At 36.5% G+C, this 26,429-nt stretch overlaps 5 protein-coding genes across 6 annotated transcripts; 3 read left to right on the top strand and 2 right to left on the bottom strand.

The window, feature by feature from the left end:
- Positions 1 to 251: 251 nt before the first annotated feature.
- LOC8277970 (50S ribosomal protein L4) lies at positions 252 to 4,132 on the top strand. The gene is made up of 8 exons (XM_015718716.3): positions 252 to 618; positions 709 to 758; positions 880 to 1,006; positions 1,699 to 1,847; positions 2,166 to 2,273; positions 2,380 to 2,499; positions 3,000 to 3,173; positions 3,786 to 4,132. The coding sequence occupies exons 1-8, from the start codon at positions 534 to 536 to the stop codon at positions 3,885 to 3,887; spliced, it is 915 nt and encodes a 304-aa protein (XP_015574202.1). The 5' UTR covers positions 252 to 533; the 3' UTR covers positions 3,888 to 4,132.
- Positions 4,133 to 6,027: 1,895 nt separating this feature from the next.
- LOC8277971 (chromatin remodeling protein EBS) lies at positions 6,028 to 8,413 on the top strand. The gene is made up of 5 exons (XM_002518377.4): positions 6,028 to 6,336; positions 6,417 to 6,759; positions 6,853 to 6,921; positions 7,597 to 7,735; positions 8,090 to 8,413. Exons 1-5 carry the CDS (start codon positions 6,240 to 6,242, stop codon positions 8,114 to 8,116), a joined length of 675 nt encoding a protein of 224 aa, XP_002518423.1. The 5' UTR covers positions 6,028 to 6,239; the 3' UTR covers positions 8,117 to 8,413.
- A 631-nt stretch (positions 8,414 to 9,044) lies between these two features.
- LOC8277972 (subtilisin-like protease SBT2.4) lies at positions 9,045 to 12,758 on the top strand. 2 transcript variants are annotated; one of them, XM_002518378.3, is made up of 10 exons: positions 9,045 to 9,238; positions 9,327 to 9,471; positions 9,548 to 9,945; positions 10,027 to 10,122; positions 10,221 to 10,290; positions 10,407 to 10,689; positions 10,778 to 11,118; positions 11,189 to 11,456; positions 11,545 to 11,817; positions 11,915 to 12,758. In XM_002518378.3, the coding sequence occupies exons 1-10, from the start codon at positions 9,075 to 9,077 to the stop codon at positions 12,325 to 12,327; spliced, it is 2,451 nt and encodes an 816-aa protein (XP_002518424.1). In that variant the 5' UTR covers positions 9,045 to 9,074; the 3' UTR covers positions 12,328 to 12,758. The 2 variants fall into 2 exon arrangements, with proteins under 2 accessions (XP_002518424.1, XP_048229859.1); XM_048373902.1 differs by having other exon boundaries at positions 9,101 to 9,238; positions 9,332 to 9,471.
- Positions 12,681 to 18,341, bottom strand: LOC8277973 (O-fucosyltransferase 2). The gene is made up of 10 exons (XM_002518379.4): positions 17,347 to 18,341; positions 16,467 to 16,556; positions 16,250 to 16,343; positions 15,983 to 16,044; positions 15,730 to 15,818; positions 15,145 to 15,265; positions 14,903 to 15,046; positions 14,440 to 14,780; positions 13,233 to 13,473; positions 12,681 to 13,050 (listed from the first exon to the last, which is right to left on the bottom strand). The coding sequence occupies exons 1-10, from the start codon at positions 17,782 to 17,784 to the stop codon at positions 12,742 to 12,744; spliced, it is 1,929 nt and encodes a 642-aa protein (XP_002518425.1). The 5' UTR covers positions 17,785 to 18,341; the 3' UTR covers positions 12,681 to 12,741.
- Positions 18,342 to 18,630: 289 nt separating this feature from the next.
- LOC8277974 (protein STRUBBELIG-RECEPTOR FAMILY 8) lies at positions 18,631 to 24,518 on the bottom strand. The gene is made up of 16 exons (XM_048373903.1): positions 24,098 to 24,518; positions 23,508 to 23,640; positions 23,346 to 23,417; positions 23,183 to 23,248; positions 23,022 to 23,093; positions 22,857 to 22,928; positions 22,290 to 22,361; positions 22,105 to 22,170; positions 21,963 to 22,028; positions 21,554 to 21,864; positions 20,945 to 21,201; positions 20,111 to 20,382; positions 19,887 to 20,022; positions 19,627 to 19,766; positions 19,359 to 19,515; positions 18,631 to 19,063 (listed from the first exon to the last, which is right to left on the bottom strand). The coding sequence occupies exons 1-16, from the start codon at positions 24,231 to 24,233 to the stop codon at positions 18,911 to 18,913; spliced, it is 2,181 nt and encodes a 726-aa protein (XP_048229860.1). The 5' UTR covers positions 24,234 to 24,518; the 3' UTR covers positions 18,631 to 18,910.
- Between the last annotated feature and the right edge of the window lie 1,911 nt (positions 24,519 to 26,429).

The following is a 26,429-nucleotide window of genomic DNA, read 5'->3' as shown; positions in this document are numbered from 1 at the left end:
AGAAATTAAAAAAATAAGATTTAAATAGATTTTTAGATTCTATGGACGGCTAAATTCTATTTTAGCTCAATTTATATTTTCAATAGTAGAATTTAAAAATTAGTACTTATTAAAAATTATTTTATTATTAATAATTAAGTATTTATTTGTTAAATTTAATTAAGAAATCTTTTGCCGATGAAAAAAAAATTAAAATTATGTAAATTTGAAATTAATTAAAACTACGATGCAAGTAAAAGCTAAAACAAACAAAAAATGACACAACCCTAATTTTATTTTCTATCAAAGAACTGCCCGTCGCTTTCATTGCCCCCTAACTTGTGCCACTCATCTCATCTTCAACCTCTATGAACTTGTCATTGTTGCCGTTGTGATCGCTAATCCTTCTTCTTGTTGTGATAGCCGCTCCCGTTCACCGCTGCCATTTTTGCTCCTGCTCCTGCCACTCTTCTTCTTCTTCTTCTTCTTCTTCTACTCGCCGCTTCCGTTCTTATATCGTCGTTGTTCTTTTTTCCTATTAGTTTGTTAAGAGTATGGCAGTGTCGATATCTCGAAGGATTTTACGCTCTTTTAGGTCCTTACCATCTCTTACTCATCAATCATTTCGAGCTTCTCATGGTAAGAGATATTACTTGGAATTGCTTTATAGAATACTTACTGGCTTCTAAAGTGTTTAGCTTTCTATAATATTGTTGATTCCTGTGACAGAATCTTCTGCGGATTGCTTATTTTCTGCAGAATCTTCCAGCTTTATAAAGGTACTTTCTCGTTGATAAAGTTTTCTTCTGCTGTTTTTTTTTGCAAGGTTAAGATTCATCCATTTCTTGCACTCTAAATGCAAACATAAGCCCATTTTCATAAAATCTTAATTGAATGTAGAATGGGGCGGCTTCCCTAGCTTGCCGGAAGTTATCAACATCTATCTTGACTCCAGGATCTAGTGATGATGCATTTCCCTCAGATTTGTTGTCTACAAAGACTTTACTTACACCAGAGCGTGAGATAGGTATTAAGAGAGTTCTTGCTTGCTTGATTTTAGGACCTGCATTGCTTAGCAAAATGTTCTAGCTGTTGAAACTAGTGTCTACTTATGATATTAATTTGGTGAGTTAATTGTTTACCTCGAAATTCAGATACTTGATTGCATTTGTTTTGGCTTTTTTTTTTTTATCATTTGTCACTGTATGTTGTGAGGATCAAATGTTGGAAAGAATTCTTATACGTTGGGCTTGAAAATCTAAGGCTAGTGAAACTCTATAGTAGAGGACTCCTTTGTGTCCACTGTTTAGTGAAACTCTGTTTTTCCAATTGTGCTATTATTTAGTAGGAACTCAGTCTATAGCCACTACCATTTGCTTAAGGGATCTTAACTATTGTTCACAATTGCCACTGTCTGCTATATTCTTATGCTACTAAAGGGCCAACCTAAACCAATTTAAGTTCTCTTTTCCCACAGATTGATGTGGCTTGCCTAAGTAAATTTTAGTGTAGTTCAGATCCAGTAATAATTGCTTTAAAAAGCTGATCTTTGCTTAAGAGTAAGAAAGTTTACATTTTTCTTAATTGGTCTGTGTCCTGTCACATGTCTCATATTCTGTATTAAACTCATTTTAAATATCATTTTAAATCTTCTGTTGTCAATGTGTATTATGTGACAGTTGAATGGGTTTTTTTGATTAATTTTATGATGTTACATAGGACTTCATGAGGACCTGGTAATTCCAGTGACAAATTTTCTTAATGAGGATAAGGGGTTTATGGTTTTGGCTGGTGATGTCTTTGATGTGCCCATTAAGAAGCATATTATTCACCGTGTTGTGCGATGGCAACTTGCAAAACGACAACAGGTGATGGCAACCATTTTTTAGAGCCTCAAAGAATGTAATTTTATGGCATAAATGGTACCATGATTTGTTTGATCCAAATTTGACTTTTAGTGAAGGAATATCTGTGAGTAAACTATAATCTTTGAGAAAAAAGTGAAAGCGGGAAGCATTGAGGGTTGATGAATCTATTCCTTTCCTACTGTTCATATTAAAAGATATTTAGTTGCGTTACTGAGAGGAGCAGTCTGATGGAATATCAATAATGTTAGATATCCTTCTCATATGTATACTTAACTCTACATGTAAAAGTTTTAATATGCTGTTTTGAGTTTTCTGCAGGGTACACATTCAACAAAAACAATTAGTGAGGTTAGCGGGACTGGGAAAAAGCCATATCGTCAGAAGGGTACTGGTCGAGCAAGGCATGGAACACTGCGTGGACCACAGGTATTAAAGCTGTTAAACCTTGTACATCATCAGGTGGTTGATGTTTGAGCTGTTGGGTAGTTATAGCAACTTAGCTGGTCCTTAATGATTGCTACTTGGATAACAGTTTAGGGGTGGTGCTACAATGCATGGCCCTAAGCCACGGAGTCATGCTATTAAATGCAACAAGAAGGTTAGGCGCCTGGGCTTGAAAATTGCTTTGACCGCTCGTGCGGCAGAAGGAAAGGTATGTCACTGCTTCATTGCTTAAGTTGTAACGGCTGTATCTATGAACTGCTCATAAGTTTCTTATGCGCGGCCTGTCTGACGAATGCCCATTGCATTAACGGGTAATGTAGGTTCTAAAATATTTGAGATGCAACCATTCTTTTGCATCATTACACATTCAATACATAAACCATTGTTCTTCGGAAAGATGATTGATCGCTTGTGATTACTATCTTTACTCTCCTCAAGCTTTTGTTCGCTGTCTTCCTGTTGTTAGTCATAATTTATATTCTGCCGGTTTAAATGTCTGTTTTTGACGTATGTTTGTGAGAAAGATGATGGCTCTTTTGTGATTAACATCTTTATTAAATGGCTCTTTGCGTTTATACTGGCTACGAAGTTTATATCCCACTGATTTAAGTTACTGAAATTAGCTCGTGTCTTGTCATGTCACTTCTATGTTTGTAGTTCATATTGAATTCCTTTAATTTTTATGTCTAAAGTTTGTAAATTATGCAGCTCTTGGTTTTTGAGGATTTGGAGATCCCTACGCATAAAACTAAGAATATTGTGAACTATGTCAAGCAAATGGAAGAGACCAAGAAGCTACTGCTGGTTGATGGCGGCCCTATTAATGAAAAGCTGAAGTTGGCTGCACAAAATCTACATTATGTCAATGTGCTGCCTTCAATTGTAAGTTAAGATTTGCCTCTTCATTCTTCCTACACTGTCGTTGGATATGGAATAAAATAAATGTAATCTGGATCTTGAAACGAATAGGCTGCTTTGGAAATACCACTCTGAGTAATGCAACGTCTTATTTGGTGTGGTCATTTAGGGATAAAACCTTAGGATATTGCTCTAGATAACACAAGTGGCGGCACCACTCTTTGAATCTCTCAAATTGTTGTTTAAGATTATTGTAAGTTTATTCCTAAATAATATAGATGATTCTTACTGGCAAGTGAAAATTGCAACTTCCCATGTTATCCATATTCTACTGAAGGCATTATAAAGCCTTCCTTTTACCTGGCCTGACATTTTTAATTTTTCCCCTTCTCTCAAATGGTTACCAGGCAGGAATCACAAAATTGCTGTAGAACACTGTCATCCTTTGCCTGCTTATATTATTTCAAAAATAATATAAATTAAAGCTTTTCACTATTTGAAGATTCACTTGTCATCATCATAGCAACTTATAAACTGGCTTGCGTATTCTGTTAGAGATGATGATTGCATGAGCAATCTGTTTATTGACTTGGGCTTCTCTGTCTCATGAGCTAACCTTTCTTGTATTCTTTACAGGGGTTGAATGTGTATAGCATATTGCTGCATGATACGCTGGTGATGTCTCGTGATGCTGTAAACAGGATTGTTGAGCGGATGCACACTCCAATTAACCGATGAAGTGACAAGCTCATTTTGCGCTCTTTTCTGCCAGTTTTAAGCTGGAAGAGAAAATACAACCAGAATAACGTGTATCATTATTAATATTGTTTCTGTCTTTTAGTCAAAATGTGCAATCAAATGCCCGTTTTCTTGAACTAGTTGTAGGAAGTTCTTGTAGTCAAATTTTGTTGAAAGGTCTAGCATGCCATGACATATTTTGCTATGGTATTGTCAGGGAGAAGAAAACTGCTTTCACTTGGTTATCTCTCTTCTGTTAACGAGTGTTTGTTGCTTTGATCTTCATGTACTGTAAAATGCCTGCTGTAAATGCCATATTTTTTTTTTTTTTTTCTTAAAAAATCAGAGAAACTGCTGCTATAAAAAGAAAGTGCTTCACTTGCTGCCGTTTTGGGTTTGCAGCAGAAATTACAGCTTGACTAAAGCATAAGCTTTATTGATTTCAAATGATCTTTGAGGATATCATTGATAGAAAGTTAGTTTTATATTTCCTTGCTGGTATTTAAGTAAAAATCTCATCTGAGTATGGCTGAAGACTTGAAGAGTCATAGCAAATAAGTCTTTACATTTCTTGATTCCTTTTCCGGTTGATCTGAATTATGCCCTTTTTGGATAATATGATTCTGATGAGATGCCCTATCTTGTCAGGGCAGTTTCGTCTCATTTCCTGATTTAATTTCACGCTTGTTTGGTACTCATTTTCTCACCCGCCCTGCAAACGGTACGGATTCCTGCAAAAGACTGCCTTATGTGGCCAACCCAATGGGATCAGACTTGTCTAATTCTGACTGCATAATATGCTTTGCGTTACACTTTATAAGAGCTTTTTCAGGAGAAAAATGTTGACCGATTGCCCCCTGAACTTTTATGCAAAACTCAACTTACTCCCAAATTAACTTCTTGGACACTTTACCCTAGGCTTTGCATTTACAGTCAAATAGGCTCAATTGTGAGAGAATATGACACACTCTATGTTCTTCTAGAAAAATTAATTATTTTTCCCTCATGTTTTAATTTTCTTTCTTCTCTATATTCTCAATCAAACTATAAACCTTATTCCCCAATCAATTTTCCTTTCTTAGATGATTTTCCTAATCAATATTAATCTTCAAAAAAGATATCTATTTTAAATTCAATTTTAGTCTTCATGAATCCTTATTCACCAATCAATTTTTAATTCCAAAACCCGCTAAGCTTAATTATTAATTTTTAGGATTCTCAAATAAAAAAATATATTAGTAAATATTTATGAATATATATATATATATGAACACGAGCCTTGTATTAAAGTATGTCTGAGTGAGCAAATTGAGTTTGATAATAAGATCATTAGCATTTTCGTCTTCTTTTAATATTTTTATGGTAAACTGGTTATTGTTTTTATATTTTTAAATTTTTGAAGAGGTACCGATGGTTATGGATTTTTTTATACAACTTAATATTTACTAAATTGAAACAAATTGCACTTTAATTATAATAGTGAAAGAGTTGAATTTGCATAAGTTAACTAACTTAAATATTCTACTTTGGTTTTGTTCAATATTACACATTTATGTATACACAATGGTGTTTCGAGGTTTATTGGTTTTAATATTAATTTATTTATTATTTTGGATATTTGCTGCATCTAATTACCACTTGGAAATTGAAGAATTTCTTATTGCTAGATTAGAAAAAAAGATTGCCTAATTTTTGAATATTAGAGTTTTGGAAAAAGAAAAAAATTTGGTGAAAATGTGATTTTAATGCCATTATTATTTTTGAAACTTGAAGTAAAAAGAAAATGAGAAATAAGGATGAATTCTTATTTAATTAAAAGTCTTTGTTGTTGATAATAATAATAATAAGAAGCGCCTAAGTTGGAGGCGTAAATGAGGGGCAAATCAAACCATAAAATGCAAAGATATGGGTTAAAATGTGTAGAAAGTTAAATTTGTGGTAAAGCGAGTTTGACATGAAAGTTAAGGGAGCAAATTGCTAAATAAGTGGAAAAATGTGAAATCAAGAGATTGAGATTGAGATTTCATTGGAACTCTAAGAATAATGATTTGAGTTTTAATATTCCCTTTTAACAATTACAGTCTAATTAAAAAGGGAACACAGAGATTAGTGAAAAGCTTATTAATTTGCATTTCTAAATTTCAAAAGGAGAAGAAAAAAAGAAAAAAGGTGAGCTGCTACAGCTAAGCGCATTTAATTAACAAACTAGACAACGAAGTAACTAAGGTCTCTTCTCCTTCCTCTCCATGAGAAGAAGCTAAAGCTAGGGTTCCTCTCCCTCCAAATTCCTAAAAATCTTCCCCATTTTAACCTTGTTAATTCTCACATTACTTAAAAATCCAATCTTTGTCCATGGCCAAAACTAGACCAGGCCTTGTCTCCAAGCCCAAAGCTCCCAAAAGAGAACTCGACTCCTACACCATTCGCGGCACCAACAAAATCGTCAAAGGTATATCTCCATATGTATGCATGCACATACTTGTATTTATCTCGACTCTGTTGCTAAATCTTTTTTTGCTGGTTTGGCAGTGGGGGATTGCGTGTTGATGAGACCATCGGACACCGGAAAGCCGCCTTACGTTGCTAAAATCGAGGGGATCGAGGCTGACTGCAGAAACAATGTTAAAGTAAGAGTGAGGTGGTACTATCGCCCCGAGGAGGCTCTTGGGGGCCGCAGGCAGTTTCATGGGGCCAAAGAGCTCTTCTTATCTGACCATTTTGATGTCCAGAGTGGTCACACTATTGAAGGCAAGTGTATAGTTCACTCTTTTAAGAACTACACTAAACTTGAGGATGTTGGTGTTGAGGATTATTACTGTAGGTTTGAGTATAAGGCTGCTACTGGTGGCTTTACTCCCGACCGTGTTGCTGTGTGAGTTTTACTTGTTTTTCTTTTGCTTTCTTGTTTCGATATTGTATTATTCATTAGGATTTAAAGTGCTTCTTGCTTCTTGTTTTCTTCAAGGTATTGTAAATGTGAGATGCCATATAACCCGGATGATCTTATGGTGCAATGTGAAGGTTGCAAAGACTGGTAAAGTTCATCCTTTTCCCTTGAACTTGGAAGACTTGAAGATTTTGTTTTGACCCACTTTATCAAGTACCTTAGTGTACATGTATGTAAAGCTTTATGGGATATATACTCCATTAGAGTAAACAAGAAAGGTGAAACTTTGACCACTGTCACATCCAAACTTATAAATTCATTTCCAGAAGCGGGTTCAGAAAATCATGAACTTCAGCATTGAATTCTGCGCAAGTTGTTCATATTGAATAAACAGTAATTGGTTTATGAATTTTGCACAAAACAAGAATCTCAAGGATTAAAAAGGAACAGTCTTTCCAATTTAAGACAAAGTACTAAAATAATTCTGTATACTGTTTATTACAAGTCAATTAGTTGATGTTATTGTTGTCCATTTGTTTGAGAGAATTTGGATTAGTTAATAGATGTTTCTAACCTTGTTCTCCTTTGGCATTCGGACTATAACTTGAGTGCTTGTTCGGTCTAAGTTTCCACTAATTTGCTTGTGTTGATCAAAATTGTTGGTGGTGTGATTCTGTATGGGAAATAGTTTTCTGTTCAAGATCTGCATTAATTTGACAATAAATTAGATTGCTCAATTACATGTTCAAGTTCACTATGTGAGCTTCTAGGGACCTCTCTTTTTAAATGATGCCTCTTGGCTATCTTGCATCTTCTTTGTAGGTATCACCCTGCTTGTATGGGCATGACCATTGAGGATGCAAAGAAGTTAGATCACTTTGTATGTTCTGAATGTGCATTAGATGATGATGTTAAAAGATCACAGAATGGATTTTCTTCATCACCACCAGCTGATAGCAAGGTATGAGATTTCTCGAATACTGCATTTCTAACTTGGTTGTTATATAACAGTATTTCTCAAATACGGCTAGCTGTAGCAGGATAGATATCAAGGTGTTTGATGCAGCAAGCACTAATTTTATCAGAATACTTGTCATTTTCTTGTGATGTTTACTTGAGATGATTTAGTTTAAAAGGTGCCATCTTAAATTTTAGCTGTTGCCTTACATCTTTAACCATCATGCTGTATTTGGACTAATCATACTGTTTTAAACCTTCTAGTTATTTGTAGCTATCCACCATTCATTTGTGTATTGTACTATTTCCTCCATTCTCACTAGTATAAATTTATTAATTAATACGATGAACTTTGCAGGTAGAGGCCAAGCGACGTAAGAGATGAGTGCATTTTTTGACATTTCGTGGCAAGAGCGGCTCATAATGCAGATTTAGGTTGGGGTGTTGTTTTGTGAGATGTACAGTGCAGAAATCAAGGCGCGCTTTGCTCAAACTGTGGGCTGTAGTCTATGTTTCTTGTGATATATTCAAGCGTACTAGGTTTAGAAATTTAAAGATCATTTTGACACCCATCTGTGTAGAAGCCTCTGTATGGAAAAGAGTTGACTGTATTCACTGTGCGGAATCTATTATAGTTCTCATCATTCATCTGGTTAAGAGATATTATCTGATTTTGTTTGCATTGCAGTTGCTCATATGGTGATCATGTTTTTCACCCATGATTATGTGGTGTATGCATTGCCCTTTTCTGCGTCGTGGTATACTTTTATTATGCCACAAGAGTCTAAGGAATATCCGTCCATTAATCTGTGACATCAAGTTTGCGTAAATCACCTGCTATATTATGTTTGAGGTTTATATGAGATCTTAGCAGCAGATTCGATTTATATCTAAAAAAAAGAAAAAAGAAAATGGAAAGAGTTTGTTATTTGAAATACTAATATGGTTCAAGGCAAAATTCAATAGCGGATGGAAATGGCTGACATGTTTAACAGAGAAGTAGCAGAAAATGTAATAAAAAAAGAAACTGATAATTATATGGGTATAGAACCTACAACAATTGTTATTTTGTTGGGCATTCTTCTCTGGCGTAGGATGGCGAGGATTGCATGCTTTCTCCCACGTTTTCTCCCAGATTTGGAAAATAGGTGCTATAACGGTTTTAGGCCAAAGTGGGGGCTGCTTCCATCTATGAACAGCTTTATTCACATTGACCATGTGTACTAACGTTCTCCATTGCATCATTGCATGGGGTTGCTGCTGTATGCATGTATGGGAACTGAGTTTTCTCTCCTTATATTTTTGAATGAAATATAACAGCCTCCTCTCAACTGGAGTTAATCATGGCAACTTCAATATCCACATATTCCTTGCTTCTTGTCTTTGTAATCTCTGTTGCTTGTTCTGCAGAGGAGCGATCAATATACTTGGTCTTAATGGAAGGACAGCCAGTCGCATTTCTTGGAGGCCATGAACCTTATACTACAAGAAAACTTGAACTGAACAGGTTTCATATCACATAATCCACTACTAATACATCTCAATCTAATTGATAACTGAAACTGTAAATTTCTTTTTTTTTTTTTAATGGTTAGTGAAGCCTCCCAGGCTCATGCAAGGCGTTTGGTTGATTCACATGATCAGCTTCTACAGAGCACTTTAGAAATCGGAAGCTACACCAAGCTCTACAGCTTCAAACACATTGTTAATGGCTTTGCTGTCCATGCCACTCACTCTCAGGTTCTCTCTAAAGAAATGAACAATTGCAGAAAATTGTTACTTCTTAGTTATACTTGTATATACTATGAAAATGCAGGCTAAGAAACTGAAAGATGCTCCTGGAGTAAAAGTGGTGGAAAGAGATAGAGGAGCCAAACTGATGACTACATACACGCCTCAATTCCTAGAGTTATCCCAAGGAGTGTGGACACAAGAAGGAGGAGACAGGAATGCGGGGGAAGGGATCGTTATCGGTTTTATTGACACAGGCATTAATCCGTTGCATCCAAGCTTTGCTTATAATCCGCTGAACCCCTTTACATCAAATATCTCTCATTTTTCTGGCGCTTGTGAGACGGGTCCTAGATTCCCTGCCGGTTCTTGCAATGGGAAGATAGTATCAGCTAGGTTCTTCTCAGCTGGAGCTCAAGCGGTTTCCCCTTTGAACACTTCACTCGACTTTCTGTCACCCTATGACGCCGTTGGACATGGCAGGTTTACCTTTTATCTCTAGAAATAATTCAATACATCATTATCCTCAAAGGAAATTGTAATTGACAATAACGACTTGCCTAGTCATGTGGCTTCAACTGCTGCTGGAAATGCCCGGGTACCCGTAGTGGCCAATGGCTTCTACTATGGACGAGCTAGTGGGATGGCGCCACGTGCACGGTATGCTGCCTCTTTTTTCTGACAGAAAATTCCATCAAGATATATAAAATCTTGACGAGCTGATGCTTTATGCGTTGACCTCTTTTGATAACTAACAGAATTGCTGTTTACAAAGCTATCTATCCAACAGTTGGAACCTTAACAGATGTGATTGCAGCAATTGATCAAGTAACTATCCCACTGGATACCATATGGATGCAATTATACAAATTGCACCTTAAATAATGTTCAGAATGATAGAAACTCTGCTTGTCTGATAAATAATAAACTACCCAATGGCACAGGCAACAAAGGACGGAGTGGACATAATAACGCTATCTGTTGGACCAGATGAACCGCCAGAAGACACTATCACATTCTTGAGTGTGTTTGATGTTTTCATGCTATTTGCGCAAAGAGCTGGAGTTTTTGTCGTCCAAGCTGCAGGCAACCATGGGCCAAGTCTTTCAACAGTTGTGTCTTACAGCCCTTGGGCTGTGGGAGTAGCTGCTTCCACCACAGACAGAATCTATCCTGCTTCACTTCTTCTTGGAAACGGTCAGAAAGTTGGCGGTGTAGGTTTATCAGGTAATATCAACTTTAGAATTTAGGCATTTTCCATTTACTTGCCAGATAAGGTATTAGTTTCTGAACCAATTATATAATTCTTGCTCAGGACCAACTTTCGGCTACGGGCTATTTAAATATAAGTTGGTGTTTGCTCAGGATGCAGTAAAGGCAAATGGGACATTCCCAAGGACTCCACAGTACATTGAAGAATGCCAACATCCAGAATCACTGGACCCTAAACTGGTGCGCCGTAGAATTGTTATTTGCACCTTTTCTGCTGGCTTCTATAATGGCACATCCAGTATAACTGCCATAATTGACACATCAAGGACTTTAAGATTTACGGGTTTTGCTCTAGTTGCAAATCCAAGCTATGGTGATTTCATTGCAGAACCTATTCCTTTTGCAGTTCCAGGCATTATGATCCCCAAAGTTGCTGATGCAGAGGTATTTAATTTATGTTACATCAGAAGCAGAAATTAATCTTTTGAAAAGTGATTCAATTTTGCATATGTAGATTATATCGAAGTACTATGAGCAAGAAATCCTCAGGGATGAGAGAGGATTTGTTTCCAAATTCTGTGCACGAGGAGCTATAGGCGAAGGTAGAGTTGCAGCTTTTGAGGGTAGAGCACCTATTGTTAGTAGATTCTCTTCCAGGGGACCAGATTTTCTTGATATTAATAGGATTCCTGCTGATGTACTTAAGCCAGATATTCTAGCCCCAGGGCACCAAATATGGGCAGCCTGGAGCCCTCTTAGCGCCTTGGATCCAATACTAACAGGTATGCAATCATTTGTTACTAGTTTGTAAAAATGGTCATAGAATGAAAGCAGCATGAATATATAAAACGGTACCTCTAACTTTGATAGGAGATAATTTTGCACTATTATCCGGTACAAGTATGGCAACACCTCATATTGTGGGAATAGCAGCACTGATCAAGCAATTCCATCCTTCGTGGACACCATCCATGATTGCTTCAGCCCTCTCCACCACTGCAGGCAACTATGATAACTATGGAGAACTCATACTAGCAGAAGGATTTGATATTAACAGCCTCTATCCCTCCACACATTTTGATTTAGGTGCTGGTTTTGTGAATCCAACTCGTGCCATGGATCCAGGCCTCGTCTTTCCGTCAGGTAATCTTTTTTAATTCAATATTGCTTTGCACTTTAAAGATTAAAAGGAACGAACCTTTCATATTGATTTCATAAATGAATTATGATTGTGAAGCAGAGTTTCAAAATTACATAAGCTTTTTGTGCTCGTTGCCCGGCATTGATCCGGCTATAGTGAAAGCTACCACTGGAGAGCCGTGCAATCAATCACTTAGCTCCCCAGCCAACCTGAACCTCCCCTCAGTTACAATATCAGCACTAAGAGGATCTCAAACAGTGGAGAGGAATGTCAAGAATGTAGGGATCAAGCCTGAGACATACTTAAGCTCAGTGATAGCACCTAATGGGACTACAGTCAACCTGTCTCCAACCTGGTTCATAATAGCTCCACAAGGAACTCAAAATATAGATATAGAGTTTCACGTCACCCATGCAAGGAACGAGTTTAGTTTTGGGCAGATCGTTCTGACAGGAAGCTTAGATCACATAGTTAGAATCCCGTTATCTATTTTGCCCGTTACGGTATCCTGATATTGACAGTAGTTCATGCGGTTGAAGCCAACCAAGGAATTCGAAGGTAACTTCAATTTTAGCAGACAAAACTGAAAAGCAGAGTTGTCATGGAATAGAAGGATCCCATTAAATGCTTGTTCTTATACCTTTATCAAGAATATTGATATGATTCGTGCAAAAATTAGAGGATTCCACTGCTGGCTATCTCAGTGCAAGAGTAGTTTGTCTGAAACCAGTCTGCTTCTGTATTTACTAAAAGAAGACCTTGTTTGACATGGTTTCCTACCCAACTGAACTCATTTCACCAGAATAACTTGCCGCCAAGAAGCCTCTCAAGTGTTTTTAAGAGTATTTGAATCAGAACAGACAGATTGAAGAATAATGAATGTGACAGGCTACTATAAATTATCATGGCTGTTAAAAGAATAATTTTTATTCTGTATAACACATACACTCTTTACACCGTGGAAACCGATAAACACTCCTTGCCACAGGCCTTTCAAAAACATGTTTGGTCTGTCTAACTGCTTTTCTAACTCTCTGCTCAAACACTTTCCATTCAATAGTGTTGTTTTTTGTGAAAATGGCAGCTAGTCTTCGCTTGTTTGGTCGAATTGTTGGCATCTGCCCGCCACCATAATATGTTCGATATCCAGCAACCAAAGATGACAGCTGACTCCCAGAGTCTGTCATGGCAAATGCATCAGCAGCAGTGCAGGCTATGAAGTCCAGTGCAGCTAGCTGCAGAAGGCAAAAAGAAAAAAACTTCATCATGCACCACTGAGATAACACAAAAAAAGCAAAAATGCATTGAGAGAAATAAATCAATCAATGATGTTGCAGAATTCCCAGAGAGACAAGAAGCCCCATTAAATATTGCAGAAAACAAGACCAAAACCAAATAATAAAGTATGATTTGTTACCTGAGATGAAAAATTTAAGAATGGTTGAAGTTCGCTCGGTGAAAGCAGATTCTCTTTAGTGACTAGATTAGGGTACAGGCTGGTTAGAGCAGCTAATCGCGGCTGTCCCCCGTATATATTTGCACCAGCCACAAATATACGTGTCTTCCGGTTGAAACCAAGAGCAGCAAGCATAAGTACTGCTTCTTCAGGTGTTAAAGGACATAGGCCTTCTGACCTAAGCTCTGCAGGGGAAGGTAATCTGCAGCAGAGAAAGCAATTCACTAAGATACCAAAAAAAAAAAATGCACTTCATCCTAAGAGACCAAGCAAACAAGTGGATATGGTCTGCAATAAACTTCAATCACTGCAAGAAAATGATATCACCATAGACTAGCAATTGATAGAAATTGAGGATGCATGTTCTAGGATGGTTTTGCCAAAGCTTAAATTGCTATATGCATAGATGATTCATAGCTGTCAGGTACAAGGGGCACAAAAGAACAGAGTGATAATTATATTAAAAGGATTTGTTTTCTAATGTTAACTGAAATTTTCTCCTAGAGGACTCATAGACTATCATGCAGTTTGAGTTGTATTAAGTTATTTCAGTACAATTTTATGAGAAGATAGTCAGAAATAATAGGCAAATATGCTAAAATGAAAAGAACTGGCTCGGCTTATTTGTTAAATTAATTGATATCATCAACCCTCGCAACACTAACTGCATGTGCATACCGCAAGTTTACTACTCTTAGACACTAAACCTTCAACATGAATACCAAACAAATAAAGTAATACAAAGTCATGCTAATAGATAGAGAATATCATATTCAGACATCAGAAACATAAATAATATGGAAGAATTACAGCCCATTGACAGTAAATATACTAATACATTAAGTTTGTGTTGGAGGTAAGGAAGGATTTACATATGGCCACTAAAAACTTAATGGACTTGAAGTATAAGAGAATAGAAACTCCCAGCCGAATGTTAAATCAGCAATTCTATATACCAAACAGTTAAAACAGAGATGCAACAAACAATGAAAGAAACAGAACTCAAGGCACTTATGTTTTAACATGTTGTACTGAAATGAAACTATATATAGTAAAGGCATCTCTTAATCCAGTTCATCATAAAACATGAATACATGCATGCATACTCTGATCAATTTAGATATATGCATTTGCAATCAACAGTATAGCAAAAAAGACAAGTGCATACTTTTTTTTCTTCTTAAGAAGTGCCAATGCAGGGAAATGAATTTCACGATATGCTTCCAACTGTTTCCTCTCTTCTTCACCGCCACCATATTCACATAAAGAATGTGCCACCATGTCAATTTCAAACCTCAGATGTAGAGCTAGATATTTCGAAGCTTTTCCAGCATGATTCCCTTTTCCTTTCATATTTGATTCTGGTTTGGCATAAGGACGAATAAGATAATGATCCAATGGTCCGGGATTAGCTGCATGTTTGCGCAGCCTGTGGAGGAGTAAAGTGCCAGTTTGTTGTATTCTGGGCAGAAATTGTAGTGCATGGAAGTTACATCTGCATCGAAGCCTCTAGATGAAGTCCCCATATCAGGAAAGAGCAAAGCAGGATGAATAGTAAGGATAACAACAAAAAGATTTTGTAACCTACCATTATTTATAATGGACTAGAGAAAGAAATGCTGAATGTTTACCTGCAACTGAAATGGTACTGGATCAAATGCCAAGCGGTTCCCAAATCCAATGAAATGTACAACTCTGTTTTTCAATAAAATAGGGAGAATGTTTTTCAGATAAAAACTTGGCTTGGCCTCTTTCCTAATATCTGCATCAGTCACCTGGCCACCAATTGAATTATTGCTATTAGAAAACCTTACTGGAACTAAAACCAAATCAATTAAGGAATGCTTAAAACTAATTCAGCTGTGAAACTCACAACACTACCAATTGCCTCCAAATCTAGTGACCTTAGCTCCTCAGGAAGTTCCTTCACTATCCGAACATCAGGAGTCAAGTAATTAATAAAATGCTCCTCCTGATAGATATCGCTGAATTGACTGTGCAATATAACATTTGACATAGTCAATTACCTTTCAATCTAACTCATATAATCATATATAATAATTAGTCACTTTTCCATCTAAATGATGGGCAATAATCAGTGTTGATTAAAAGCAAAAGAAGCAATTTCACTCCTGGGGGCGACAGCCAACTCATTAATGGTCACATGATTGACAATAAAAATTACAAGAAGCAATGCCATCAACATTCTGTGAACCTTTAAAGTTTAAATCAAGGATTAAGAAAACTCTAATAATGCCATTTATTTGGAGTAAGAGCTTTCTTCCGGGGATATTAGGGAAACTAACTTCAATAGTAGCCAGTGGAGAAACCAAGAATTATAGGACCAATAACATAGATGCAAGAATAATAGTTCATCCAAAAATCAAAAGCCTATTACTAAAGTGGAAAAGGTCCGGAGAAAAGAAGAATGGGTGTGAAGAAAAGGGGAATACGTTACCTCACGTCTCTCCATACACTACTGTACATAAATTTAGGAATAACAAGAGTTGAGTTTAGCAACCGTGCAACCACAACAGCATTGCAAACCTGTTTTCGAAAAAAAATAGGAATCAAGTTGAACTAATTGAGAGTCTTAAACAAGAGAATACATATTAACACTTAAGAAGAAAAGGAGAAATCATACTGAATGATGAGATTGAGCAGCATAAGAAAATTCAATGAAGCTGTAATTGGTTGCAAGCATTACTTACAGCTACTCTCTGCTGGTTCATCCCACCATTTGCTGTGACCAAAATGTAACCATTATTGCCCCCTATTTAAGTTACAAGAAAGATTCGTGTTAGAACTGAATTCCACCACCCATATCACTAATTCTTAAAATTCCAGTGACAAATTTTCACTCAACCATGCCATGCAAAAAGGCAAACATCAAATAGCATGCTCACATCTATACACAGCCACACACACACACAAATAGTTCATGCATACAAAGGAGAAGGAGAGAGAGAGTCATTCACCACTAGGTTCCCAGTTACGTTGATCAGCACAAGGCATCCAAGCAGAGGCCTCAATGAATGGTTCCTGCCACAGATCTTTTGGCTCACGTTTATTCTGTCATAATATGGAATGCCGCAAAAGCAAAAAATTAGTACAAAGGAAAAGAAACCTAAAGAATGAAACTAAATAGCTTGCTGAATAGCGTATTAGATATGAGTAAATTTGATATCTAATCACCTCAGCCAGGGCATGTGCAGCAAAAGCCAACATCCTTCCATATGTACCTTTTTGTGGATTTTTTCCTTTGGTAGACTTTTTCCATTGTCTCTGTGCGCATTTCATGAGGTTTAAATGACAAAAGGAAATGGACCCATAGAGAATAACAAAAAGAAAAAATAATATTTTGCACCTTGGATTATTTAAAAGATAATTTCTGGGGCCAGTAGAAAAGATAGTATAGGATTAAGGAGAAGTGCATACTGCATACAGGTTATGAGCTTTCATGTTATCTCTTGAAACCAAGGATTTGAATGCAATGCTTTGCAGTTGTACAGGTAGCATTTTACTCTCATGTTTTGCCCGTTGGTACATTAAGTAACCGGCCATCATCTTTTATGTTAATTATTGAACTATTTTTCATGAAGAGAAGGAATGATCTAGAATTATGTTCGAATAAAGGATTATTCGGCCGCTGCCTTACCACAAGCTTAACAGAGGCAGTGCAGGACCACCTAGTAATCATAGACATCCTTCCTTACTTGCTTAACACGGTGCCTTCTCCAAACAACAGAGAAGCTCAATTTCTCATTTTCCCTCAATTGCTAAAGTTAAATACAGAAACTAAGAAATCTTTTGGCAATTCCTATCAATTATTCACTTCAATAGCCAAAAACATAAATAAATAAGAGGTGAAAACTTCTATAAAAGGGAAAACTTAATTACTGTCATGTATTCATAACTTGTAAGAAAAAGCAAAGTACCAATAAAGCAGAAAGAGTTGTTAAAAACTAAATCGCAGTAATGAAACGACCAAATCAAGCCATTTTCCGTGGAAATGGAAATGTTATACTTGATAAATTATAGGAAATTGGGCAACAGGTAAACAATGGAGAGATACCTTAATGGAAAGCGAAGGAGAAGAAGAAGAAATAGGAGAAGAGAGCATATGGAAGCTAGCGATTCGATGATCTTGAAGCCTTAAAAGCATAAAAGAATTAACCAGCACAAACAAAGCAGCGAATCCAATAAGAGCAACAACTCCCACCACTTTCTTTCTTTGATACCAAACCCTCCCTCCTCCTCCACCACCACCTTTTATCTTCAGCTTGGTTCTATGATTTAATTGCCTCATTTTCTGATCCCATAAATACCCCAAGGAATTCATCCTGTGGTTATCATTCAAAAAGCGCCGGGGTGATTGAGCAGGGGAAGGGTGGAGGGTCATGGAAGTTGCGGAATTAGAGCGGGAGTATAAAGAAAAGCTGGTTTCGAATCGATCTGGAGAAACCAACATTTCAGGGGGGTCGGGGTTAATAAGGTCAGGGGCTGAGCCCATTTTGGGTATTTCGGGGCAAGTCGAAAAGAGAGAGTTGAGTTATTTTTAGGACAAGGTGATACCAAAAGCTACGTCCTTTTTCCGTTTCTAATAAAATCTCAAGGAGCTGTCTGAATTCTAGTTTTTTATTTTCTTTTCCTTTTAAACTGTTCAGCTGGACCCACCAGATCATAACAGTTTTTTTTTTTTTTTTTTTTTTTTTTTTTTTTCAGTCTACAGATATTAGCTGCTCCTATGGACACCAATCCAATTCAACATTATTTTTGGTTTCAATTATTGTTCTTTTAATTTTTATCTAAAACATGGTCCACTTTATTTATTAAGTATGAATTATGTAAATAAAACTTGGGATGCCAAACCTTTTTGAAGGAGCCCCCTGCCTATTTTTGAAATACTATTTCTGCGACAACTGTTTTGACTCTGATATTACCACACAACACAAAATGAGAATGTATTTCTATTTCTATTTTGAGTTGCCCGAAGGTATCACGAGATACAACCTGGTCTTGATGCATTTACCTGTTGTCGTTTCCGCTTCACATTTTCTTCATCCATCCTATCACAAACACGAGGTGGCTGCCTCTTATGGCATTTTCCCTCTAGTCTTTGCTTTTTTCTGGCAGAGTATCACCGGAAAGTAGAAAATATATTTGAGTTTGGAGAAGCTGGAACACTTTTTACCTTATTGCAACTTATTCTGGATTTCTACAACAGTATGATAACTTTTCCTGTCTGGATTTCCACGAAACAGCCAGCCCAAAACAAGGGGTTTTTCTTTAGGGCTGTGTTTCCACTATTTTACATGATGATATCATATACAAGGACTCTCACAAAGCATAGACTTGCTAGAATCAAATGAAAAATCTTATTGCCTCAGTATCTCTTGCATCAAAAGATTCTGGAAAATTTGAGAATACAAATATTGAACCATTTACAAATATCAATGCCTTAAAACGTATATGCAGCTCACAATTTCTCGACGTACTTACATCTCTCTGACCCCATTTTACTTCTTGTTTCACTTCTTTCTCTATTCTGTGCACGCTTTGTTCTTTCAATGACCTCTCTTTTCTTTATGCGTGTGCACCAAGTTGGAACTTACCTCCGATTCAAGAAGGCTGGACACTCAAAATGACATATCAATTGCCTCATGATCTGGGGTTTTATATCCAAATCCTGATTCATCACTTGATCGCCGTTTGACGACACTCGCCCTTTGCACTAATCGCACCAGTGCTTGCACAACTTCAGACATGGGTGGGCGAAACTCAGGTTCCGGCTATAGAGACAACAAAAGTTATATATAAGGTGTTTAATTCTCAATGTTGAGAATGAGTATAAAACTATAAAAATATAGTTAGACAACACCAAGCAAGCGCATATGTATGCTTTTGACATCAGACATACAGCTTTCAAGAGATTCCCAGAACCTTTCCTGCCAAGGCTAGGGAAGGCTCCAGGGATGATGTGCTTTTGCCTTTGGAAGCCAACAGGAAAAGTGTGCGTTGCTGAATGATTGCGAGGTTCAATCATAGATTTTGGTCTTAACTCTTAATATCAATAAAGAAAATTACCTGAACACAGAGGGCAATAATGTCAGCAAACCGTGAAAGAGATTTTGCAGGATACATGCCATTTAAGGCGGGATCAACCATTTTTGCCAACGCATCAATATCATGCAATTGAGGAGTAGCCCATCTAACAAGTGACTGCTCCGATCTCACCCTTGAACTGTAGAAGAAACATAATAATGTCATAATGTAATCAATGCTTTGGAAAATGGCAGGATAAAAATGCTTTTAAGAACAGAAGCACATAGTCACTAAACAAGAGAGGTCTTACCTGTCAAGTGGCTTGCGTCCAGTCAAAAGCTCCAGCATCACAACACCGAAGCTGTAAACATCACTTTTTACAGTGTATACTCCCGACAAGGCAAATTCAGGAGCACTATAACCAAATGATCCAACCATTTGTGTTGAAACCTGTCAGTATGAACAATGTCATTTAGCCCATTTGCATAAAGGTATACTGAGATCACAATCCACAGAGCATAATGATAAAAAAAATTAATTTCCAATGAACATCATCGATATCTTTCTTACCTGCCTCTCTGTGTTTGGTGTGAGAGCAGCTAAACCACAATCTGATAAGTGAGGATTGAGCTCTTCATCAAGTAAAATATTTGCCGACTTGAAATTGCGATGCACAATGGAAGGTAAGCAGACTTCATGCAAGTACCTGATAGACAGGCCACAGCTTAGAAAGGAAGCAAGGCACCAAATATGAGAAAGAGACAGAATCAGAGTGTCATACACATGTAACATACTCTAAAGCCCGAGCTGTGCCAAGTGCTACCCTAACACGAGCATTCCAAGACAGAGTCTTGCTGCCATCTTCAGCAAAGTGCAGCATATCATGCAGACTCCCATTCCCTATATGTTCATACACCAAAAGGCGCTGTCCATGCTCTGCACAGTATCCTGCCAGTGAAACGATGTTAGGGTGCCTCAAGCGAGACATATTTGAAACAGCTTCGAGAAAGTTATCTTCCTCCTGTAATGAAAGTGCTGCATTGTCGATCTTCTTAATAGCCATTATCTACATCAGCAGCACACAAATTGATTACTTCCTTATTGCAAAGTAATTCAGAATTATCCAACTAGAAATGAAGGAAAAAGAAGACTAATTTCACAGCAGCTTTATTACACCATGCTAAGAAGTGCACAATAAGAAGAGAACTAAAGGTATATAATAAAGATAGTAGATGTTAAAGTGTATCCTCCATTTATTCTGTATGTGTAGTGTGAATGTGTGTATTATCAGAAAGAGGGAAAGAGAGGATGTAAAGCATTTGCAACAACTGTCATAGATTTGGTATAGTATAACCTAATAAGCATCATGCATTGCCTCACAAGGCTTGTCTATTTATTATCTAAATAAGAAAATAACGTTCTTTTAACAATTTCAAACGCCCAATGCATATATGAACCTCATGCTTAAAATATACTTGCAAAAATATTCAAGGAAAAAAATACAATCCTTGCACTACTCTGCAGGACTACTTGAGCAGAATTCCCCTGATTGGTATAAGAGTGACAGCCCTGAACTGGAGTATGGAGAACAAGAACGAATATGATCTTATGTTTAATGGTCATGTTACCTTTCCATTAGAAAACTCCCCTCTGTAAACACGACCAAGAGAACCTTCACCAATTATAAATTCTTGACTAAAGCTATTTGTTGCTGTTTGCAAAGAAGCAACAGTATATGAAGTAGCAGTAATAGGTGACTTCATTCTCTTTACGGATCCAGAATGTCCTTGTAATTTGTCAACCACCAATTTTTCAGCAGGTGGGGGCTTCAGGTCTGCAACAGCAGCAATACTCTTCACTCTTTGCTCTTGCATCTCAGTATCTCCTGCAATTACAGAGGAGAATTTAGCACCTGAATGGTATGAATTACAGAACTAGAACTCAAGCATCAAACTGTTAGTGGACAAGTTTTAAGACAGACATGAAGGAGCAGTCCATCATTCCATTGTACACTGTCATGTGAACAGTAAAGAACAAATAGACCAGTGTGCTTAATTTCTTTTAGTTAATCCTATCTGTCGAGTGTCAACCAGAGAACGTGAATGAATTTTAATAGGAGAGAAGAAGAAACAAAAATTCCAGGATCCAGGTGAGCATTGAATTGACTCAATGTTCATAAATTTCAAAAACAATAGTAACTTTAGGAGCATTAAAAAAAAAAAAGGAAGGAAACTTACTATCAGTTGTGCCTGCCGACCGACTTCCCTGAGAAACTATGGCGCCTCCATCCTTCTGCTTTTTCTTTCTAGTGCAAAATAAAACAGCAAGAAGTGCGATGAAGATAAGTAAAACAGAACCAAGGACTATGCCTACAATAGCCCCAACTGACATTCCCTTATCTGACTCGGATGACTGGTCATCAGAAGATGGGGGTGTACGTGTGCCTGATCCTGAATGACTGTGATTGTTTCTAGATCTACCAGGTGGTGGTGGGGTATATGGTGGAGGAGGAGGAGCAGGACCATTGTCAAAGGAATTTCCATCATATCTGATTATTTATTTCAACAGATAAATTAGATATATTGCAGAAGTGAAACATTATAAATTTTAGTTAAAAGAACACAAATCACAGTATAAAAGACTCACATGAAATTTGGAACTGAATTAAGCTCTCGAGGTATCCATCCAGTTAAATGGTTGTTTGCAACATTTCTGTTGAACATATAAGTTAAAATAAGAAAATGCTGGTATGCAATATATTTGAGTTTCAGAAGGAAAAGGAACTTACAAAGTAGTTAAAGGTAAACCAGCAAGAACATCAAGAGAACCAGTCAGTTGATTGTTCTGAATATAGCTGCCACATATTAGAATATTATGAGAAGTTCAATCAAACTGCAACAAATACAGAACCCTTTTCTTTTAACATTGATTTATTATTAATTTGGTTTAGAAAGAAAACAGGACTGAGCTCACAATGTTGAAAGATTGGACAATGAACTGAAGGAGCTTGGAAGATTGCCACTAAAATTGTTGAAAGAGAGATCCCTGCATTCAAAAGCAAAAGGCAGCATTATACAATAACCTACAGGCATTATCTATCAGAAACTGCATTTGGGATTTAAAGGGGATAAAGGACATCTTAGCTTAGCAAAACATTCACACAACCATATAAAATATATACCACATCAGTCTAAAACTCAGTTATATCTTAGGGAATTAACTGTCATTTTTCCCCAGAGTAACTTTCTCAATCAGTTTACTGTCCATAGATCTGTAGTGATTGATCAGAAGGCAGCAACGTGATGATTCCTCACAAAGTTAACTAAGCAAAGTACCATACTGGGGAACAAGGTGCAGAATAACAGTGAAATTCAAAACCATATGTGGCATAAGTTCAACCACAAGCAGCCAACTGAAGAGATTCAAGATGGACATACCAATAGCAATGAGATCACTATGCTGAAATTTTTAGAAGCCAAAATCTCTATGATAAGAACTAATACAGCAGTAATGACATACATGTTTTGAAAGATAGCTTACAGGGTTGTGAGAAGAGCAAGATTAGCAAAAACATCTCCGACTGACTGGGAAATTGAATTATGGCTCATGTTCCTAAAACCAAGGATGTTAAAATCAGGCAAAAGAAACTATTTTGTATTAGTAACAAAATCTCATAGCATTCAAGTATCAAGAGAAGTCACTCACAAATAAGTGAGAGAAACCATAGTAGAAATGGAATAAGGAAGATTTCCACTAAGGTTATTTCTTGCAAGATTTCTGCACAACAATATAGTCAGTCACAAAATCAGAAAATGAAATTGAATAGGTCGTGAAGAACGGAAACAATTGATATGATGGAACATTACAGGCTCGTAAGATTGGGCGGCAATTGATATGGTATTGTATCATGAATATTGTTGTCACTCAGATCGCTGGCAATGAAAACAAAATTGTATAAGAAATTCAACTAACTAAGAAAATAAACAAAGATTTTATGCATTCAATAAATAAAGTAAAGTAACAACACACAATGTTCTTAATGACATAAGCTGGGAAAGCAAGTATCCCATAGTCCCGCCGAGTCCTAGCCCAGAAATCTGACTGTCAAAGCAAAGAAAACCTATCATAAAAGAGAGACATAAAAAAGGAGTAGACTAATTAAAAGCTTTTCTTGTTATATTAGGTCCATACATGGAAACAACAGCCGATCCCTCACAAGTAATCCCTTTCCAAGACTCTGCACAGGGATCACCACTGTCGCTTTTCCAATTGGTTAGCTGGGAAGGGCTATTCAACGAAGTGTACAAAACCTGTAGAGCTTGGACTGTAACAGAAATAATATAACTTAATTCATAAACCAACCAATCAACTACCAAAAGAATATATAAAACCTATTATTTATTAAATAAGAAACAAAAGAAAAAGAAGAAGAAGTTTAAAAATTAGGATATGAAGATACAGCATTTTGATCAATTGAGATTTCCAGTTTAGAATAGCCTATTTAAAATAAGAGTACACTCGGTTTATTTTCCTACATTTTCTCGAGAAATAGACGTATATAAAGGATCAAATTTTCACACAAAAAAAAAAAAAAAAAAAGTAAAAGGAAAAATTAGCAATCGACAAAGCTCAGTTCTTGGAGTACAGCCAGGTCATCGCAAAGAATAGGAAAAGTAAAAAACATTAAGCTCAGCAATGAAGATCACATTAACAGCTCAGACAAATCAATAAAAAACAAGCTCTAAGTTATATATTCTTTACAAAGAGAGAGAGAGAGATACCATCAGAGGCGTCGGTAGTGCATTGAACGAAAAGAGGAAAAGCAAAGATTGAGGAGAGCAAAACGAACAGGAACAGAAACGTAGTGAGTGAAGAACGAGCCAAAAAGAAAGGAAAAGGCATGGGGTCGAAGGCCATTATTAAAAGTAGTATATTGTGCTGTGTCTAGAGGTAAGGTTGGAGCGAGTTAATAAAGCACACGGCATAGTCATGCGGCAAAGAAGAAGAAGAAGAGAAGTTGAGATCGGAGAGAGTGGCAAGAAGATATATCTCCATTAAAGAAAGGGAGAGCAAGTAAATGTGAGAGGGAGAGAGATTCGAAGCTTAACAGTAATTAAGAAAGAGAAATAGAAACACTGTATGGTTTCATGGGTGTCGGCGAAAAAGGAAAATTAGTTCTTAATTATTAAATAAATAAAAGAAAAGAAAAGAAAAGTTGGGCGAGTAACGTATGATCCTTGTTTCATGTAATTCTTCTCGTCTCCTCTTTCTCTTCCTCTGATTTGATTCTCTACATCTCATTCTTTTTTGCCCTTTCTGCACTTTAACTTCCTCTGTTGCCATGTCAGCAAATATCATCAAGTTTCACTGCTGAAAGTCAATTCCTAGTCTTAGCCCCGAAATGACTCGTCCACGTGAACTGTGTTGAACCAAAACAATTATAAAGGACAAGGACATAGCGTTGCATAAATACATATGGATTTTGAATCATTTTATTTCTATTTTCATATGATGATTTTGAATTGAATCGTTCAGAATCAAATTATTTAATATATAGTTGCAGATTTGGTTAATGAAAAGGATTTAGTGTGTGATGCAAGGATATAGATGTTAAGATACATAAACAGAGAGATCTCCAATGCAGAAGATTCACTCTGGCTACTCTTAGAATAAAGGAGTATGAATGGTCAATACTACCCCTATATAATATTTGCATATTGCAATGGCCAATCTCCGTATATGAAAAAGAGGAACTCAGCTGGCGGTGGGCAGACGACAGCATGGGATTGGGAGCAGTTTACAGAATTTTACGAAAATGACTAAAATGTCCTCCTGTGGACTTGGATGATGGCGCTTTTGTTGACTTGGAATTCACTTTCTTTTTTTGGATTGTCTTGTTTTTTATTTTTGTAAGTTACCAAAAAAAATAAAATTTTGTAATTTGGAACTCACATTCTCCTCCAGAATTATGTAATTACTTTATTCTTTTTTAAAACAATTATATATCAACCATTTTCAGTTAATTAATGGTTCATTGCTTGGAAGGGGCAAAGAACCCTTCTCATTCCATTTAAATCTTTTTAATAAGAAACTATGAACAATTAAAAGAAAAAGAAAAGTGTCTCTTTCCTCCATTTACAATCCTTCACTTTAACATTTTTGTTTCCGAAATGCGACTTTTGGGAACTGTGTTTCCTGAATCAAAGATTGCTTGCTATTCTCCAAAATCCTTATTCTTTTCCGGTGCATGGAAAAAAGCCAAAATGTGCTGCCCCCACTGTTCTCTCTTACATTCCTTTAAATCTCAATCCCATCCCTCTCCATTGATTTTTCCTTATAACACCCATGTTTTTATATTTTTATAGCATATACTATTTTTCATGGCACATTATTAGCCTTGAATTGCCCTTTAAGCAATTGCAGACCAATTAGAATTTAGCAGGTTCCGAATTTAAACAATATAAATAAATAATAAAATAATTCTTAAAGAAATAAAATATAACCAATGATATCATTGGAGTAAACGGATTAAAAGTTTTAAAATATTACATGCATTGAGGCGAGGGATTATTTGATAGAGTGCACATAAAAGGCTTCGTTATTACGAAGAAACGTCGAAGGAAATGAGAACAAAAAAAAGGATAAAGCATCTGTCAGAAAGTGATATACAGTCATAGACTATCACTGTATATAATTAATTGTGTGAACATTTTTGGACCTTATATAGTTTTTCTTTTTTGTAATTTTCATAAACCAACACATGTGAGTGTACAGTAAAACAGCAAAAGACAATCAATCAATCAATCAATAATAATAATAGATTCTTCTTATGGCTGTCATATTAAACTATACAAAAAGCACGATGCTAATTCTATTACTAAGGGACCTCCTAAATCTGGCATAACGATACAGTCTTTTCTTTTCAAATACAGAATGGAGGAAGAAGGGATACATTGGCCAGTTGTTGAAAACCCACTTTGTTTTATGTCATTTTCTTGAAAAATGCATTAACATATTAGCTCACACGAGCACCATTACATTGACCTGGCGCCAGACTCTTGTCTATTACGGGATACAGACTGCAATATTTTTATCCCAACACTCTTCCAAACA

The sequence above is a fragment of the Ricinus communis genome, chromosome 5 (assembly GCF_019578655.1).
Source record: "Ricinus communis isolate WT05 ecotype wild-type chromosome 5, ASM1957865v1, whole genome shotgun sequence".
Classification (NCBI taxonomy): Eukaryota; Viridiplantae; Streptophyta; class Magnoliopsida; order Malpighiales; family Euphorbiaceae; genus Ricinus; species Ricinus communis.
Note: the sequence above shows the minus strand (reverse complement) of the source record. Positions and strands in the feature narration are given on the sequence as shown.